We start from the raw sequence: 20,739 nt of genomic DNA, 5'->3' as shown, positions 1-20,739 counted from the left end.
ATGACTTTGATGGGATACCCCTGGAAGAGAACCAGGAATACAGGTAAGTCGCTTATCCTTATTTATTAATTAGGGTGTGCGGCTTCAAATCCCTTGGCTGCTTGTTGCAAATGAAGCTCAGCGCTCTAGTTGTTCTACTCTGCAGGAGATAAATTCACATTCGGACACGACCACGCAGCGGACGCGCCAAAGGCAATCCCATCTGCGCCCCTCAGCGCCCGGAATGCACCATTGGCCATGACCTCTGGTCCTTTCTCCCCCCACTCCTATTCCACTGAGCAGCTGACAACACTTAACAAAGGTAAGTGCTGTAATACACCTATATGGGACTGTGATCAATTCAAAACCCTTCCCAGTTGCAATGAATGTCAATTCTGCACTATGGCTAACCTCACAGGTGTCTCTTCCTTGAGCACCTCATTGAGGGTAAATTCCTTCCCAAAAGCCACAAAGAAGACTATGACTATTTTATTGAACACCAGTTCTGTGATTAAACACAAATATGAATTCGAGAATTTCATGCAAATAGGTAATCCGGACCTGGCGTTTATTACTGAAACCTGGGCCAAAAGAAATCTGATCCTTATTGGATCATAGCTATTCCAAATGGGTAAGAGATCGTATCAGTAGACAGGGAAGGAAAACGGGGGGGATTGGATTGCGATTATAAACGCATCGATTTTAAAGCTACTATTTGCCCCACTCAGCATCTAGGAGTAGAAGCACTGATGTTTAATTTTAAACTTCGTAATGTAGATATTTTTTCTGGAACACTACCTTAGTATCCGCCGGGACCCAGGGTTCCTTTTATTCAATCCCTGCAAACCTTCTTGGAATCTTTATCAACTCCCCTACTTTTACCTTTTTAGGAGACTTTAACTTTCATCTTGATTGCAGAAATAATACTGACACCACCTATCTGGTGGACAGCTTGGCCTGTTTGGGATTGAAACTGATTTTCACAGAGCCCACACCTAAGGCCGGCCACACGTTAGATGGGATTTTTACCAGTAACACCAATATCACGCTGGAAAAAATACTGCCACTTACGAGGATGGATCACATTGCTATTGTCTATAAACTTCCACTTCCAAGTGCAGAAAGACCCTCTCGTAACAATCCGTCCATCTTCAAGACCCGTGGTTGGCACAATATCAACAAAATGGATCTAGAAGAGGCCCTACACAGATATCCCCCTCTACCAGATCTAGATAATAATAATGCCGCTGATAATTTTCATAACTGGGTCAGCCCAGCTATTAATCTTTTGGCCCCAGAGAAAATGATAAAACAATGCAGGAACCAACTGTCAGCACCATGGTACTCCACTAAACTTAGAAGTATAAAGCCTAAGTGCAGACGCATAGAACATACCTGGAGGCAGGGATGTGGAAATCCTATAGCCAGACACCATGGACATATTGTTTGGGGTCAAGGGCAACACGTTTCATGTGTATTTTGTCCTTGGGACAAGTAGGCCCAACCTCCTATAGCACAAACCCTTTGGCTGCCAGTTTGCAGTGCCACATTATGTATCAGGGAAGGGCAATGTCTGCAGTTAAGGTAGTATTTATGCCTATATGTTAATGCTGTTCAAACATGTATTTATTGTTTATTAATTGAAAGCCTTTATTATTAGGGTGAGCGGTCTAAGTAAATGTTGTAAGCTCCGACTGTACTACTGACAGTAGTTCCAGTATAAAAATGTGTACACCGGCAGCAGCAACGTTCACGCCGGACTCAGGACGTCTCTTCACCTCACAGAAGATTACCTTAGCATAAATATGGATTACCCGGGAGGCTTACCAATTGCCCTCAACTAGGTATTTCTTCACCACCTCAGTCAACGTACGCCTTTATGTAGACTGAGAACTTAAGGGCACTGGTCTTATTTCATGGGAACCCTTTTAGACTTTATTCATTGCTGGCACCTACTTATGGACTCGCTTATCTAGCTACCTTCTATTGCCCTGTAGAAGCCCTTTTGAAGGGTGAAACGCGTTGGCTGTTCTTCTACATGTGCATAAAAGACATTTGAATAATAAAAGACTTGCAATCAACATCAGAAGACTATACGTTATACTGTTTACACTATAACCTGCTGATTTTGTGTGTTGCCTCTCATCACCTTTTTCTGTTTGTAATTATCTGTGGTCATGTGCCTGCTGACCATTTGAGGTGGGCAATACAATCTTAATTTACTGTCGGTGACGAGCCTAGTTGGTGCAGTTGTCTTTCACCATGCTGCCCCTCTGCCTTCTTGATACGAGTTCTGTTTGATGATCATCTCAGCTTTGTGGAACATATTAATCATGTTTCATCCTGCTGTTTCTTTCTCCTTAAGGTTTTGCCAATGATCCTCCCTTTTATTCCGCAAGAACTGCAGAAAAACGCGATTTTCTCACTGATCCTCTCAAGAATAGACTATTGTAATGCCCTTTTTTTAGTCATTTTCAAATGTCTACAACTAAACCTTCAGTCTTTGCAGAATGTCCCAACACGGGTGCTACGAAATATTACCAAATTCCATGCCATAGCCACTAGTATTATGGACCTTCACTGGCTACCTGTTCAGCAAAGCATTACAGCACTTTTTGCCTGGTGCATAAAGCCCTGTTTGGGGGAGAGCCGCGTGATCTTCAGAAACTCTACTCTTGGTATGTTCCTCTGCAGGACCTAAGATCAGCAAATGCAGGGCTGGTACATGCTCCTAGGATCCAAAGGGCTATGAGAAGTCTTTCCTATCTGGCAGCGAAATTATGGAATACGCTGCCAGTTGCATTAAGACAACAATCAAATAGATCCTCCTTTAGGAAGCTGCTTAAGACCTGGCTCTTTCAGCCGAGGTAAGCTGCAATGTTCTCTCTCGCCTTTTTAGATGATGTACATGCTATACCCAGCGCCTGGATGCCTCGGCATTCGTTGCGCTTTATAAATACTTACTTACTTATATGCTATATTGAGGTATGGCATAGAAGCTCCACCAATTTCCCACCCATCTTATCAATTGGCTCCTGTTACTGTCCTTGCGAAATCGTTGTTTTTCATTTGTGAATAGGCTTATTCCCTCCTTCGTACCGCCTTGTCTGCATTTGTGACCTCTCATAACGACTGGACTTTTTACTTGTGTTGTTACATGGTCTGCTTTATGTACTATTTTCTGCTTTATGAGCACTATTTTCTTTAATGATCTCCTATTCCACCCACGACATCGCAGCACACCGCACACTTCAAATATATATATGTATGTATTTTTTTAAAATACTAGAACTATATTGGCCGCACTTTTTAAATTATTTAATTTACAGCACAGGCTGCTTTCACTTTAGCAGCCGCGCTTATTTATTTAATAAACCGTGCCGGCCGCTTTCACTTTAGTGCCTGCGCTACAGAAGCTTTCTTAATTATAATTTTTTCCGCTTTGGATGAATGCGCCCCATATGCGCTTTCACTTTAATGTTGCCCATGTCTCTTTATGTAGATGCTAAACACTGTAACTTGAATATGGCAAGCAGCGTCTAAAGACAGGGGTGCGGCCACCATTAAATTGGTCTTGCATTTGCGAGAGTTTGAGCTATTGGCATCAGAAATACCAATACCTTTTATATATATGTTGCTTTTAAAAACACATGATAAAAGGCATTGTTATTTTCAATGCCAATAGCTTAAACACTCGCAAATGCGAGACCTATTGCATTGAAAATGCTTGTTTCAGCTTCGCAGCAGGTCTGCCTTCCTTCCCCCTCTGGTCTCCTGTTTTCACTTGGCTTCTAAACGCTTCTCATGCCACACCCTTCTGGTTTTCCGTCTCTCCTCAGCCACTTTAGATGAATCATCCTGGAAAATATTTCGAGCATAGTTGGCATGGCGTTGCCTTGTTTTAATAGAAGACTTGCAGTGAAAATGGATTGTTTTTTTCAAGATTGTCTGTTCAGACTTAAATCTTAAGCCTGCACATAGCAGCACACTTGCTAATTCATCGGTTTGTGTAGCGTAGTCTTGATCAAGTGTATCATTTCCCTGAATTGTACAGAGAATAATCATAGTTGCAGTGTCAGGTTGTGTACTGTTTAACCAGCCTGCATTTGTATGTACACTTTTGTGCAGTGTGGGCCTTGTGCAGTGTATAAATGTTTGTGCACTGTACTATGTGTGTTCTTTTTTTGTGTTGTGTGTGTCTCTTTGATATATATTTACTGAAAAAACAATAACATTTGCCGTTTATGATGTAAGATGCACAACGTACACCGTAGTTCGCACCTTCTGCCTTGCTCAGTTTACTCCTGATCAGCAGACTGTACAAACATCACTGACAGAAGCATCTGCACAGTTAAAGTGGTATAAAACCATATAAACATAATGCACAATAGTGGTCGCTGCTGTGTAGTTATGGTTCAAGACAACTGTTCATTGAAAATGCATTATTTTAATTTGCCAATAACTGATCCCCATGAACAGATCTACACAAAATAGGGGACTTGCTTAGCATATGCATGTCAATTTTCTTTTAGTTGTATGCAGGGGAAAAATATTAAGGTGTTGAGGTCAAAAATATGTGTGGTTTTTTTTTTGGGCTCATTGGAAATTTTGTTCACTGGTATAGCAAAAACCACTGAATGGATCAAAGCTAAACTTGGAATGAATGGAGAACTTTACTAAGACATATACATTTCTTGGCTCTTTGTAAATCCATAGAGTGGTTTTTGAGAAGTTGGAGATACGAAAAAGGTGCCAAATAGGCAGGAAAAGGTAACACATTGTTTATATTGTCAGTTAAATTTGAGAATTCTGGAAAGTACGGTTTCGGTCAATAATATTTGAATTTTCAAGGAGTAATTAGCTGAGGAAGATGATCAAAAATAAATTCCGCCATAGGACAGAAATTTTACATCAAAAGGTAAGCCTAATGAGAAGTGCCAGACCCTGGGAAGAGAGGTGGACACTCGGATGCACTGACAACGGGAGTAAAATCATTGAAAAAAATAACAATTTTGAATCCAGTAAAATCGCTAATTTGATGGAAATCGTGAAGACGTGTTGCCATTTTTGTATTCATAAACAGGCACCAATTTTCCAAACTTGCATAAAAATCGTACTTTTTAATGGAATAAAGAGTAAAACAGTCAAGGCTATGGTTGGATGAAGGCTTTGGTAGGACGCACAGGCTGGAGGTTGTAGGGCCCTGCGACCAACCCCTGCAGTGCAGGGCTAAAGGTCATGCGCAGTGCAGAATGGCTACATGGTAGGTGAATACACTGTATTTCATAAAAATCCCATAACTTAACTTTAAAACAAACAGTTTATGATTAGTTATGGCCTAGCAAACACAAAACCTATTTTTTTTTTTAAACACTATTCACCAGTAACGGTATGCAACATACAGCTCATACTATAGCTCTTATGATTTGTTCTGTAACGGGTTTTGCCCGTCTCGAGGAGAAGCCAGTATGTATGTGCAGTTCTGCTGATCAGGAACTGTGGCTGAGTGTGTGGTGTGTACATCAGTTGTTCTTGCACAGTATAAACCTCTTGAGCTGTACACAGTGGTGGGTAAGAACTGTGCAGTGTATATCAGTGAGATAAAACAGCGTTTAGTTGGAGGTTTTCATGGGCCCCGTATATCTATATTAAAATCACAAAAGGTGATGGAGAGAATGTTAGCAGATAGTCTAAACTACTAACATTAGCTGTGGCGAGCATTTCAAACCCATCAATGTTCGGCGACTATGCCACGTGTAGGAAAGGAACACTTTTGTATGATCACCCCCCATGACCTTGAACTGATGCTACTGGGTTTTCGACCCTGTAGTGAGATTGACCCTGTTGTCCAGGCCCTTCTGTGCATGTGCTCTGACCCCAAAGAACATGTACAATTGTCTAATACCCGATGGAGTCATTTCAGCTTACCTATAACTTCTTAGAATATTGTACCAAAGGTCCCTAGAGCTCGTAAGTTAAGTCACTAGTGAACTGCTGTACATAATTGTGCCACCATTGCAATGACAAGGTGAAAGAGTAACTCTATGCTCGCCAATGGGGCCTAGTCAGGCAGCTTTAAAGCATGGTAAAAGAGACCTTTTCATAATAAAGATTGGTAGTAATACACTACATGTTTACTGTATTCTAAACAAGAACTTTTATGAAAATACTTAAAAATTTTAAAAAGAACTTTTGTGTGCACACCGTAAAAAGGGCTCCACCCTAGCTCAATACTGAAGAAAATAGAAAAGGAACCTAGCGCAAGTGTCCTAGACACTGTGTGCAGTACTGTGCCCTGAGGCTGCTCCGTAAGCCAGTGAAATACAATTGTTGAAACAGTCCTCTCCGAATCATACAAGATGAAATTATGCAAAATTAGATTATAACAACGAAACAATTCTATTCTTTAATCCAGTTGATTGTAGATGGAAAATGCTTTTCACAAATGTTGTTTTCACATTCGTGTTGTCCAACATGACATAGGTCTATGTCGTCACCACTTGAGTAGACTAATATGATGAGACGCATGACGAAATTCGAATAAAAATTCCTGTATATTATATATTCTTTGATTGTAGTGACCCCTGATGAAGGGTCCCTCATAGCCGAAAATCATTGAGGTTTTTTTAACTGCCCGTTACAAGAGAGCAGTTGAACGTTTATGTTGGACAACACAAATTTAAAAAAAACATGTATTCATTTTTATTTATTTGAAAAATTGTATATAGCGCGAACAAGACCCATGAGGGTATCATGGCGCTTTACACTTGAGCAATAGATATGGGCCATATAGAGATGAAAAGCATTTTCCATCTACAATCAACTGGATTAAATAATTAAATTGTTTCTTTGTTATAATTTCATTCCGTATAATTTCATCTTGTATGATTTTGAAAGGACTGGTTAACAATTGTACATAGCAGCCTAAGGGCACAGTAGTGCACACAATGTCTAGCACACTTGTTCTAGGTTCCTTTTCTATTTCAAGATAAACCCTTTTGCCAGGTCAAAATCTACCTTTTTAATATTAAGAAGCCATCCCTATGGAAGCCTTAGTAGCCCACTAGTCCCTGTGCTTATTAAAAAAATAGAAGGGCTTGTTTCTTTTGTGTTCAACATGCCCTACAATAAAAACATTACATTTCTGTTTTCACTGTAGCACAGCCGATGGTCCCATTGCCTAATATGGAATTTTAAAAGCCACCACACTAAGTGCTAACTTTCATTTGGGCCCACCAAAGATAATGCTACAAGTTAGCAAATTAATCCTGACGTTAAAACCCACTCATTGCTGCGAACGGATTTAAGGTAACTTTAAATAGAAAGGTAACTTTAGAAAGTCACCACTTTATTGCCCAACCCTGGAGTAGCCTTTCCAGCCTATCTCAGCAGTTGTCACCTGGGACAACATGCTGCCCCCTGCTAGGAAGTTGGTAGCGCTCTCAGAAACAGGGAGCTAAGAGAATTGTTGGAGAGAGGAGGTGTGACCTCCAACAGGCTAACTACCGGTGGTGTCCACAGATGCCCCATTTTCAAAGAGGCGACCGCGTTGGTGAAGCAAATGGTGATCACACCTTCGCATGCCCACTCCTTTGTATAGGTAGACAGACTGGCTTCTCTTTGAGAGGGGTAAAACCCATTGCAAAACCAGTTCTCCAGGCGAAGTAGCTCTTTATGCTGGGTACACCCCATGGGTGTGCCCAGGGTTCCTCACAGAGGCGAAGGCTTGTACCACTTGGATTTGGGTACAAAGGGGTATCTTGGGATTGTTTGATGGCCAATCCCCAAGGAAGTGATGTAAAGGGGAAGGGTTGCAATGTGGAGACTATTGTCCCAATGGCTAGTGAATGCTCTCTTCCCACAAACATGAAGATGGTATAAAAGTGGCAACCCATACACAGTCCTCAGATCACTACTGGACTGTAAGCAATACAGAAGAAAGACTTCCCTGATGCTCCCTGGTCCCAGCAATGACAGCTTGCACCAAAGACAAGTGCGCCTGCTGAACCCGAGGGACCGATATTGAGAACTGTGCCTGCTGTGCCCACTCGTGGAGAAGAGCTCCACTTGTGGCAGGATGGCTCTGAGAGCTAGTTGGCTATCCTCCTGTCTTAAGCTAAAGTACCATCAGCTAAGGAACCCTGCACTCCTAGGGAGCCCAGCTGCCCAGGAGTGCCTTATCACTGCTGGACACCAAATTGCCTGTTGGGTGACTGAGTCCTGACCTTCCAGAAGTGTCCCCAATCCTGTGGGACCTGTAGCTGAGGATCTGAAAGGTAACTGTGTCCCTGAACCCCAGTGGTCCCTGTGATTGGCCTCCAACCAGTTGTGGCCCATCCAAGTGGAGAGAAGTAGCGGTACTAGGCATCTGGCTAAAAACTGCTAAACTAGTTTCAACGATTTATTGCATTTTTCAGGGGTGAACTGATTTACTTACCATTAAATATTCATATCTCCTTTACCCTAAATAGAGTCTGATCGTTTTGGTGTGTATTTCAAGATGACAATGCACTCAATTTGTTCTACCTATTACCTGTTTTGGTACGTGTAAATGCTTTACACTTGTACCATTGATTAAGCCTGACTGTTCTGTGTCATGGCCACCCAGGACTGTGTTAAGGGGTTTATTAAAGAAACTTTACTGGTCCTGATTAAGATTGTGACATTTTTACATGGTGAGGTCTCACAACCACATAATAATCCACTTTGCTACAGAACTATAAACAGAGGCCGGCTTATGCAAATCAGTAAAGACCCTGCTGCGCATGGGAACTGTGCACCCTGAGCTGCCATGCATGGGCCGCACTAGAAAGGAACACAAGCAACCCCAGACTGCTCCCCTGGTTAGGCGTCAGTGAGGCATGGCTTGGATCCTATAGAACAGCAAGCAAGGGACCAGTGGCAGGTTATAACTTTGGATCCTTAAGGCGTTATATCAAAAGGTGATGGGAGGGATGCTTTCAAATAACCTTAACGACTGGCAATCAGTCTGGTAAGCATTCCAACCCATTGTTTTGCCACTCTAGACAGAGGCCTGCCTTTGCAAATCAGTACTTACCCTGTTCCTCCTGGAAACATTCCTTCCATAGCTGTATATTTAGTTGTCATTGATATGTCTTAACTGTAGGATGTCTAGGACTATACAGTGTTTTAGCATCTCTGAGGCTGTTAGTCTGTCTGCAGCATGTATTTAGTTCTGCACTGTGAGCCTAACAGTGCAGTACTTGCTTCCACTGTTTTACTGGCTCCATGTGCAAGTTGCCTGTGGGAAGTATTTAAGACTGTACAGAGTCAGTAGGATGTATGTTTAGACCTGTACAGTGTGTGCCTTTCAGTGGTTGTTTGATCATATAGCATTTCTATGATCTGTTACCTAGCTCCCTGTGCTGTCTGTCTGTGAGACCTGTCTCTTATTTTTTTTTAACATATTTTATTTCCTTTGGTGCGCATCCGCATTATACCATTGTGTACTGTATACATTGCATTACATATATGCATGGTATCATGTGTATATATCAGCGTAGGGCAATCCGTCTACTCCACATCAGGCAAAGTCATGATCAGTCTTTTTTTGGGGGGGAGTTATAGTTTTCATATTAGGTGCGCAAGTTATGGTTTGTATATTGGACCATAACTGATAACATTTCATTAGTTTGGGTATTGATTTGGACCTTTTGCCAGGCCCCCAACTCCCCCGCCCGTGCCCTCACTGCAGGTCGTCGGTTTATCTTGTCCTCGCTAAGCTGTCGCACCCTATCTGAAAGGAACATGGTATTTATAGATTCCTTACCTTAGAATATTCCCTAGGCGTCAGACTGGATCCGGAAAGTGTTCGTGAGCAGTACCTCTGCGCGTCAGTAGGTGGCATCGGTCGGCTCCATGTCCATTGTCTGCATCGTGATCACCCGGATGACATCGCAACAGCTACTTAGATGCTGCCTTTGCGTGCTGACGTCAGGTCTTTCTATTTCCACACCAGCCAGAGCAGATCTGGGAAAAGCGGTACCTCTAGTCACTTTTTGACTGACTTTTTCTCCACTTTTTTGAGTATTCGACTCCTGTGCACGAGGGATGCCTGGCTTCAAGGCATGCGGTTCCTGTAACCGGTTGTTGTCTATGATGCATCCGCACGGCGTGTGCCTCTTTTGCCTGGAGCGCGACCACAACCCCAAGTCGTACTCCGACTACCGGTCGATGGCGCCGAAAGCTTTGCAGGAGCGGTCCCGAAAGCTGCTTGAGCGCCGGCAGTCAGCTCTACGCCGTTCGAGGTCCCGGTCGTGAGGGAGGTCGAGGGACCAATCGCGGAGCCACCATCATTGATCCAAGTCCGAAGTCTTCGCATTCAGGGTCGGGTAAGTCGAAGCATAAGAAGAAGTCGAAGAAGCATCGCTGCTCTTCAACTTCTCGTCGGTCGGACGACCCGACGAGGGATGCGGGTGGTGCTCCTTCCGTAGCTCCGCGTGCGGAGCCTGAAGAGTCAACTCAGATTTTCCCTCCCTTTCCGGGACCCAGAGCGACTCCCGCCCAGATTCGTACTTTCTACGAGGCAATGCATTCCATCTTTGGGCGGCCCAGACCCACCGGCGTGTCTTCGGGCCCCGCCGAACCGGTTGGGGGACCGAGGCCTGCTCCAGCCCAGACGCCGCAGGTCCCCCTTGGATCCAGGCCTGGATCCGGATCGGCGCCGGTTTACCTGATACACCTCCACCAGCGCCGATTCCTCCGGCACCATTACCGCACTCGACGCCGGTCGGCCCCTCGGCCGGCGCCAACCCGGGCCTCCATCCTGACGTGGAGCCCGCCAGATCCGGCACTGAGAGGGGTTTTTGTGCCCCTGTTCACTCCTGGGGTCTATTTCGGCCAGATTGGCACCCAGATGATGATGAGGAGGAGGACTGGGAGGGATCAGGAGACCCTTTAGCTGATCAGGTAGACTCCGAACAGAACTGGAGGAGAGGAACTGGGGGATGCCAGTGGGTTGGTAATTTGGCGCTTGCCTAGTATTTTCGCCCTTGGCTAGTAATTTAGCGCATGGCTAGTATGATGGCCAAGTCCTGGAATTTGTCTCTGACCTTTGTCTTGGCTGTATGGGGGAAACAAACCAAGCAGGCAATGTGTCGTCGTGCACAGCACTTCTTGGTGGTGATTCGGGCTGTTTCGTTCGTGACTGCCTGCCAGTAAGGAGTAAGGTCTCGGCAACTCCATATCATGTGAGTGAGGCTCGCTCCCTCCTGTAAGAAACTGGCTCTATATATACTGCACCAAAGTGAGGTATAGTGTGTATAGAGTCCAAGGATCTCCAGAGGTTTGGCAGAGGTTAAAGTTAGATAGAACCTTACTCTATAAAGTGGTAGCTTGGTCGAGCAGTAGGGCAGTATCAGAGGACAGTGTTAAGCATTTGATGTACACACTCAGTCAGCAAATGAATTCACACACTCAAGAACTGAACTCTAGGCCAATTGTTTTTGTATAAAAAATATACTGTTGTTTTATTTCTGTTGAATACTTTCAAAATATAGTAGGACTTTGTACCAATTCGAGTTTACAGGGGTTGCAATGCAATGCACTAACTTAGTAGACTCAGTACATAGGAATCAATAGGCTTTTTCAGTAAAATGTAATTAAATTAATTTTCGTATTACTTTTACTAACACAGTGCTGGATCCTAGATTCAACACAAGAGTAATTCCTGAAAACAGTTGAGTAAATACGTTTCGTTAGTTGTCGATTTTTCAAGAATATTCTTGTATTTTAAAAGTGGACACTTTGAAACTTTTTCACATAGAACCACCAATGTTATCCTATGGAAAGAAATTCAATTCACAGGTAAGTTACTTTAACGTTACTATTCTTACTCAGTGTTGAATACCTAGATTCTGCACTGGAACATGCCCTGAAAACAGTTGAGAAAATGCGTTTTGGTTGTTTGTGTGATTTTTAAGGAATATTCGTAGTTTTCAAAAGCCGACAGAAACTTTTTGGGAGAAAAAGTATCAATGTTATTCTATGAGGAAAAAGAGGTTATTGGTTTCCAGGTAGGTAATCGGTCTTTGGAGTTGGGGTCCTGGGGTTAGACTCAGGGGTCTCCCAGGGTCAGTGATGCACTGTTGTTGCACCCTCAGCGGCACTCGGGCGGCCGGGTGCAGAGTGTTGAGGCCCAATGTTATCCTATGGTGGATAGGGGTACTCCGGTTGGTGGCTGCTGACGGGCAGGCCACGGGGTTGTGGGAGCAACGCTCCTAGGGTTAAGCTCAGGGCAACTTAGGGGCACAAAAGGGGCACCCTCAGCGGCACTATGGCGGCCGGGTGCTGTTTTGAGGTTGGGTGCCCTGTTGATTTCAATGGAGATTCTCCGGGACAAAGAAAAACTGCAGGCTCGGCGACAAGGATCTTCCAGGAGCGACCACCACTACAAGGGGTAAGTAGGGATGTTGAGGGTTGGTTAGGCACTGCTGGGTTGGGCACACGAGGCCGTGGGTGGTCGGGTCAGGGGTGCCTTAGGACATCGGATTTTCTTACCTGCTCTGGTCGCTGTAGGGGCGGGGTCCTCTGGATTGAGGCTGCAGGCGTCGTCTGGAGGCTTGAGGCAGGTCAGGGGTCGCCGGATCTTGGGTCAGGATCGCCGGGGGGAACCTCCTCTTGGTATATTTCTACTCGAGCTCAGGCCGGGTTCGGCGGGTGCAGTGTGGACTCGATTCGTGGTTCCTGGCTGGCACCAGAAGCTGCAGTTCAAACAGGTCTGGAGAAACAGCTTGGAAAGTGAAGGCAGGCAGGTCCTCCGGGGTTTTTGAGGTTGCTGACCGCTGGACACGCCGGGGTTTTGCAGGAGCAGGTTCGAGGGCATACAGGCCTGTAGGGCTGGGGCCAAGTCAGTGGGCGTCGTCCTCTTGTTAGCTCTGCACGACTTCTCGTCCTTCTTCACTTCTTTTTCTTGTGGTTGCTGGATCTAAGGAAGGAAGTTTCAGGGTGCCCCATAAATACTACATCTAGGGACGTTACAATAGGTAAAGGGCAGGGACCAATGGGTCTGTTCCCTGGGGTGGGTACACACTCTATTTTGCCACTCTCCACTGGGAGGGGGCAGGAGCCTGTCCCTGGTTGGCTGAGTCCCCCATCCCAAGATGGCGGGGACTCGAGGTTGTGATTCACCTCGCCTCCCCCACCTGAGGGGTGGAGTTGGCAGAGGTGGGCACACCTCCTTTCCTCACTTGGTAGAACCAGTGGGAACCAGTTGCTGAAAGCAGCAAATGGTCTGGAGAGGCTCACAAAGGCGGCATGCCTTTGAAGCCTCTCTTTCGTGAACCCTGCCCATCCTGGGGGAGGAAGCTTGGCTCCTTGTCCCAGGACGTGCATTGTTTCAGGCCCCAGAGAACAGCAAGCTCTCGACCAGGGGTCCAGAAACATGTCTGTTGGTGGCAGCCTAGGCAGCCACTCAGTCAGGTCACTAGGGGTTTGGGCGAGCTTCAGTGGGCATCTCTAAGATGCCCTCTGTGGTGCATTTTACATTAATCCCACACTGGCATCAGTGTGGGTTTAATGTGCTTAGAAGTTTGATACCAAACTTCCCAGTCTTCAGTGTATCCATTATGGTGCTGTGGAGTTTGTAATGGCAAACTCCCATCACCATATTCTCTTAATGGCAGCACTGCACTTACAGTGCCCAGGAATGGACCTGGGTACGGTAGGGGTACAGGGCTCATGCACCTGTACCCTCACCACTGGCATAGGGCACCCAGCAAGAGGGGTGACTGATGTATGCCAGGGCAGTGGTTTGTGGGCATGGCACACAGGGATGTGTGCCATGTCGACTCTTCACTTTGTTCTGAACCAAGACATGCAGCCTGCAAAGGCAGTGTGTGAGTGTCAGGGTACAGGGCCTATAAGGGTGGCACAATAAGTGCTGCAGCCCTTAGAGGCCTTCTCTGGTCACAGTGCCCTGGGTACCAGTGGTACCATTTACCAGGGGCTGACCTGTAGCCAGATATGCCAATTGGGTTAGTTTTGGGGAAAGAACACAGGCCCTGGGAACCTGATTGGCAGGGACCCAGGGCACACCAAGAAAAAGTGCTTCAGTAGTCTGGCAAAAAGTGGGAGGGTTACTGCAACAGAAACTCACTTTCCTACACCTCCTCCCTACATCTCGGACATCATCTCTATGGAAGTAGCGGTTAATTTGGTTCGGAGTGATGTATGCCCGGTGCAATATGTAAAAACGAATCAGACCAAATCGGGCATTTCTTGAGACCCTGGGCGTCCTCTGCTGTATGTTCTCCCAGTCCTTATCCTTAAGGGGCCTTTCTAGTTCTTCTGTCCAGTAGTTACTCAGCGTGTCCATTTGCTTAGCGGAGTCGTTGCCTATCGCCCTGTACAGACAGGTGACTGCTTTTATGGTGCCCCCAGCTGTTCCTTTGTACCCACACGTGGCGTGGCGAGCAGGCTCAAGGGTACCCATCCCCCAGGGTCGTCGTATAGCTCCCATAATCGCGCTATGGAGCAGAAACTGGCCCTGATCTGTCTCTTTTCAATTGCGCTGGTCCCAATTGGGTGTACTGTTTTAAGATTAGGGATTTAGATTAGTCAGCCCTACAATTGTGTCTTTTAAAGCTTATTCAAAATAAATGAATTTTTAACTTTCAATATGTCTTTGTTGTATGTACTTGTGATATTGTAAAGTTTGGTATAGTAAACCTGTGCTTAGTTCTGTTTCAAGGGAATTTTTATACTTTGGTTGGATAACCCCATTTCCCTTGGTCTACTCAAGGGGTACCTCTCTACTTTACACTCAACTTCATGCACGCCAACATACACCAACACAGTTGCATGCATACAGATAAATGCACATAAAAACGCTTGCTCAAGTCTGCATTTTATACGTGCACTTGCATACAAACAGATAAATTCACATAAACTCTCCCCCACTCCACCTCCCTTTAAGACTATTTTGTATACTTTCTTGTATTGAGTCCTTCTATGGCTGCCTTCCTGTTCATGCTATTTCACTTGGCACCATCATGGTTATTGGTTGTGACTGGACCTGCCCGTCACACTATACGTGGGGTGCATGATCTGACATTGGTTTGTTGGGACTGTGGGATGTGATTACAACACTAAGAGCATCAGCACTCTAAACTCAGATAATGCATGTCTGATGGGTTGAGCATGGGCCACCTGCCCATTAAAAATGGGCAGATTATTTTCTCGTATCCGGTCACTCCAAGCATCTGGAGCTGTGGTGGAGCAATTCTGTTACTTGAATTTTGGCCTTTGAAATTATGGACGAAACATGTGGTTGGGTAAAACACAAGCAACCATTGCATGTGTGATATGTATTCACAATTGTACAGAATGTAGAGCAAAGAAGCAGGTTTATAGAGAACATATATTTAATAAAACTATTTTTCTATTCTAAGTTTGACTGAAGTAGTTCTGTGGGAATTGATTTATAGAAGCATACGTTACTATAGCTATAATCGTAATATTTTTAGTTTCTGATGGATTGAACACTCATTATATCTTGCTTTATCATTTGGAAATGTACACTGAGCAACTATTTTATTTCTGTTTTGAATCTTCTCTATTACCTGCTTCTGAAATAAGTGGTCACTTTACATACAAGGTATTGCACTCGTGCTTTCTCTCAGACAAGACTTTTTCTTCCTAACACCAATTGGATCTCATTTACTGTATACACCAAACTGGCTGCAGTGGGCCCTGTTATCCCAATATAGTTTTGCATTAATCAGTGAAACTTAAAATTGTTAACAAGAGCTCAACTAATCCCTAACTCTGTTAGGTTGTTTATTATCGGTCTTAAAAAATTGTGCACCCGCTCTATAAAAAGTGAGGTGCCTGGAGCCCCCCCTTATTTTGGACAGAGAAGCTCAAGGCTTCAACTCCATGTAGAACGCAATTGACCTTATTCACTCTTCAGTGTTTATCTCTAGCCATCTTCTAACCACTGCACTCCTCTGCTCTGATCTTCTAACTCTAAAACAAAATGGCTGCCCTGACATTCCCCTCAGAATTCTGAGAGTGCATTCATAACCATCCCCACTTTTCATGTCTAGGACTCGCCTCCTAATCATGTAGTCAGAGAACCCACCATGTGCAACACCACACAATAGTAATACAAATATTGGTAACAGAATGGTTTGCTTTTAGTCAGATACACAAACACATGCATTCCAACCGCTACAAATTTACACCAGCATTGCTCAGCATCAGATCATGAACACAGCACTCCTTTTTTCAGATTCCTCATGGCCAATATTTAAGGAACTCATATACACAGCAAATTGCTAGAAGAAACGTATTTATTCCATCCTCATGCTTTGCTCCAAAGCACAACCAAAATTTCTCCCATGTACATTGTAAATAAACACCCAAGGGGCAAACCAATATAAAGGCGAAGGCAGGGGAGCCCAAACAGGTGAGAGGCAACAGACCATAATGAGTACAGTATTTACAAAACTTTGAATTTTTATTAGCTTCAGATCTTTTGTTCTCTTTGAAATGTTTTACCTGCATATTTGCATTACCAATAGCTCCTGTTGTACCGTGAATGTGGGATGAAATCTATTGATAAATGGCTACTGGTGAGCTGCATGACATGTCGATTGTTAGGGGATTGTATACTCTCTCTTATCACCAGTGATTTTGTTTGAATCTTTATTTAAAAAAAATAAGCTTTTCTCATTTCATATTTGCAGGTGGGATTGCCTGATTAAGACTGTCCGTTCGGAGGGCTTCTTTGGCATGTATAGAGGTGAATATTAATTTCTTTCCATACAGAGATGGTAGCAGTTCTTGAACAATCGTGATGCATTGCTACATAGCAACATCCTACCCAGCTGCACTATTTTGAAAATGGTAGAAAAGGCAAAAGTTCTGATCAAGTTGATGCAGAGGCCTGGCCAGTTTCTCAGTGCCAGTGTGATCAGGAATAACTATTACCAGTAAAAAGTTGACAGCACTTTAGATAATCAATTACCATGACAGGAAGAGTGACTATGTAAATGTAGTGATGCTGTCTGTTTTTCAGTGTTGAACAGAATCCCTACATATGCTAATAAGAGAATAATTGTATACCTTAAAACAGGTAAGGTATGACTACAATAGAAATATTCCTACTGCATCACGTGCTACTTGGACTATTTGTAAATACATGGCTGAATCAAACAGTGGACAGGACTTTGAAGCAGAGAATATATTCCTAATAATATCGTGGAACGTGCTTCATTCAAGAAACCTCAATGCGATTTTATTCATTGCCGTGTAGTGGGCAACTCTAGACTTTAAGGCAGGGTAGGCAGTGTACTCCGCCTCCTGTTTCTCTTGCGACCCTCCATTCAGTGTAAAATACAATAATGTATTCACCAAAATTGTTAATAGTATTCTTTGACTAACATGTAATGCAAGTTCTTTTCTTTTTTGAGCTTTGTAACCCTTTTAGTCCAATCTTTACTCAGAGATACCTCTGGCCTGTAACTCATACGAAGTACCTTCAAATGAAGGCTTTATAACAGGCATGCCTAATTAAGGCTATTCTGACTTCGCTCATACCACTATTTCAGTGCATTGTCATTAAGGCCTTTACCTGACCCGCCAGAGATGTTGCACAGTGAGATGGCTGATGAATGGCAACAGATGACGTAGGGCTTTTAGTTACATGCTCCAGAAGACATAGGTGGGAAGTCTTAGAATGGCAGGTGCAAGGTGGTGCCATGGAGGCATTTTTGAATTATTAAAGTGGTATATAGCATCAATTAGGATTAATACATTATTTTCAAATATTAATGGTGCATTCATTTTTAGTTTACAAATGTTAAAATATTTAAATATAAATGAATAATTGTTTTATTTATATACCTTTTAACATTAATATTTATTTATATGTTTAAATAATGTAATTTATTATAGCAATAGTTCCTTTGGAATTATGGTTTATGACCGTACATCTTGTATTTGCTCTGGGATGGTATTGGATGGGTTATATGTCCGTAAACCCCTACATAATCCTCCTTAATCCCCTCCTTACACCTGCCTTAGCCCCTCACCTTTAGAGTTCAGAATTTCCCGTCTTCCTGCCACTCCCCTCTGTCCCTCATTTCCTACTAAAAAGTATACTTGAGAGCAGAGATCTCTGCGCAGAAAAGATAGGAGAAACAGTGGCGTAGAATTCCTCACATAGGTTTGTGAATAGCACTTTGTAGTACGTTAGCAATACCGTTGCAGTACTAGTAAACATACTACAAAATGCAGTTTGTAAATAGCCCCCTTTGCTTTCAAGAATTACAAGATACAGTCCAGGACTCAGCTGCTAACTGGCAAAACTATGCACCATGTGTGAACCTATGATAGAGACAAGCTGCAGAAGGGTTGCTACAGGTAAATAAGGTTTTCATTCTTCCACATCCCAAACTCAATTATCGTTTATCCATCATGAAATGTGAGCTGTTGCTGTTGGAGCAAGTTATTTTCTTGTAACAAGTACTCCGACCATACCTTATGACTGTGTCCTTTCATTAGGAAGAAATGAGTGTCAAGTGGTGCAAAATGTCACAATTCTGACTGTTGATCAGGATATAAAGATGTGACCATGTCAGAGAAGGAAGGAGAAGCACTTTTAGAGTCCTACTCAGATAGTCTATTTTTCCATGCTTTCTGATGAAAAAGGTGTACAAATTCCCCAAAACAGGTGTTTTCCTTCTGGTTATTTGGCCCGGCTCAGGAAAGAAATGCATACAGTTCTGATTTTTGTCTCTTTTAGTTTCCTATATATGAAAGGCATAAAAGATTAGAACATCCCATTGTTCTCATGATTTAAACTCCATGCACAGAAATCTTATATTGGAGAACCCATCCGCTCGCTCTTCACATATAAGCTTAAGATCAGACCTAAAACTACAGGATACAGCTTTTCCATTTGTTAGATTATATTAGTGGCCCACAAAGAATGGACAGATAACCTTTTAACAAACAATTACATTTCCTTTAAAAAAAAATATGATTTGTATATTCTAAAAATACAATGGAAATAAATTGCCTATTTACACTGATTGAAATTAAATATTTATCTTCCAACAAAACTGGTGTATTCTGATGATGCAAGATGATGAAGAGTTATTTCGTCTGTAGGTTCTGTAGTGCTAAACTATTCTTACGAGATTCTGCACAGGATACAATCATTGCGCGTTGTTCAGGGTTGGGTTTTTAACAGTAAAGGAATATTTTGTGGCTGAGCAGATTGTGTTTTCGGAGCATTGCCTGCTGTGATGCAGGCAGTGATTTGTTCTGACCATTTTGTACCACAGGAGCTGCAGTGAACCTGACGCTGGTCACCCCGGAGAAGGCCATCAAGCTGGCAGCCAACGACTTCTTCCGACAGTTGCTCTCCAGAGATGGGTATGGACCACAAGGAACAGTTAAGATTACACTAAATCTTACTGGCCTCTGAGTGAATCTGGAGCTCTAGGCTGTCACTTCTCACCATCTTCTCTCTCTGTATGAAGCTCCATGGCGTCACCTCTCATATCTCTCTGCCTGTGTAGCTCCTTGGTATCACTTCTCACCAGTGCTTGTGACCACCGCTGCAGCTATACCGCGGCACCAGTCGTGTGTGTCTGTCTCTACCTGTCTCACTCCCTGTGTGCGTCTGTTTGCGTCTGTAGCTCCAGGATGTCACCTGTCTCCTAGCCTTGTGTCTTTTCCTGCATCTTCATGGGAGCTCAGCTCCTTGCTGTCTCCTATCTCTTGCCCATTGTCTGCAGCTCCAAGGTGTCACCCTTCGCCTGCATCTATATCTCACACACTTCAGATGTGCATCTGACTGTCTCTGTATCTGCAGTGTTTCACCTCTCAATTGCCTTTTTGTTTCTACATCTCAAGGGTGTCACCTCTCATACTGCTTTAGTGCCTGTCTCTGCTGCTCCAGTCTCTTCTCGCATACTGTTTTAGTATCTGTCCCTACAGGTCCACGGTGTCGCCTTGCTCTTCCCCTGGCTATCTTTACAGCTTATAGGTATCAATCACGTGGTGCATCTGCTTGCAAATCCAGGGTGTCGTCTGTAACCTGTCTGTGTATCTTTCTCTTCATCTGAAGGGTGTTGCTCTTTCTCTTTTCATTTCCAGGGTATCCTCTGCAGCTGGCTCTGATGTTCTAGGGCATTATCTCTGTTACCCCTGTCTTTCTCTTCAGCACCAAGGTATTACTACTCACGTGCCTCTCTGCCTGTCTCTGCCGCTTTAAAGGGTCCCTGTGGGTCTTGGATGCCGCTTTGCTACCACTTCTCAATTTCTGCATTTCACTCCTCACTTGTTCATCTTTGCTCTAACACTGCCTCTCACCTGCCACTCTACTTGTCTCTAACCATCTACAGGTTCAGCGTGCTGCTGATCACTTGCCTGTTTGCTTGTGTCTCAATCTTCATCTGTCATGATACTTACTCTCACCTGTCTGTTTCTTGCCAGAGCTCTATGGTACTGCCTCTGTCTTCCAAGCCTCCCCACCTCTGTAGCTCCTGAGCACTACATTTCACCTACTTTCATCTGTTTCTTATCTTTAGTAAATCTGTTTCTTTCTACTATCTGCCTTTCATAACATTCTACAGTTCCAGTGCAGTGCTTATCCCCTAACTTGTCTGCTGGCTCCTCCCTCTTATTTGCTTTTTCAGTGTGGTTGATCTATGAAGTAATTGAGAGTGAATGTATCCATAATCCAATGGACTTGATTTTACTGTAGCATGTTGGATGACGCCATCA

The 20,739-nt window shown here is 43.8% G+C and overlaps 1 protein-coding gene across 2 annotated transcripts in view; it reads left to right on the top strand.

Moving 5' to 3' along the window:
* Window positions 1-20,739, top strand: part of SLC25A18 (solute carrier family 25 member 18) — a 370,503-nt gene that overhangs the window by 261,292 nt on the left and 88,472 nt on the right. For both annotated transcript variants that reach the window (XM_078673635.1, XM_078673634.1), the window contains 2 exons: window positions 16,689-16,744; window positions 19,293-19,383. In XM_078673635.1, coding sequence (XP_078529761.1) covers window positions 16,689-16,744; window positions 19,293-19,383 — 147 coding nt within the window. The remainder of the gene's footprint in view (window positions 1-16,688; window positions 16,745-19,292; window positions 19,384-20,739) is intronic.

The sequence above is a fragment of the Lissotriton helveticus genome, chromosome 1_1 (genome assembly GCF_964261635.1).
Source record: "Lissotriton helveticus chromosome 1_1, aLisHel1.1, whole genome shotgun sequence".
Classification (NCBI taxonomy): Eukaryota; Metazoa; Chordata; class Amphibia; order Caudata; family Salamandridae; genus Lissotriton; species Lissotriton helveticus.
This window is presented reverse-complemented; position numbering and strand designations above follow the sequence as displayed.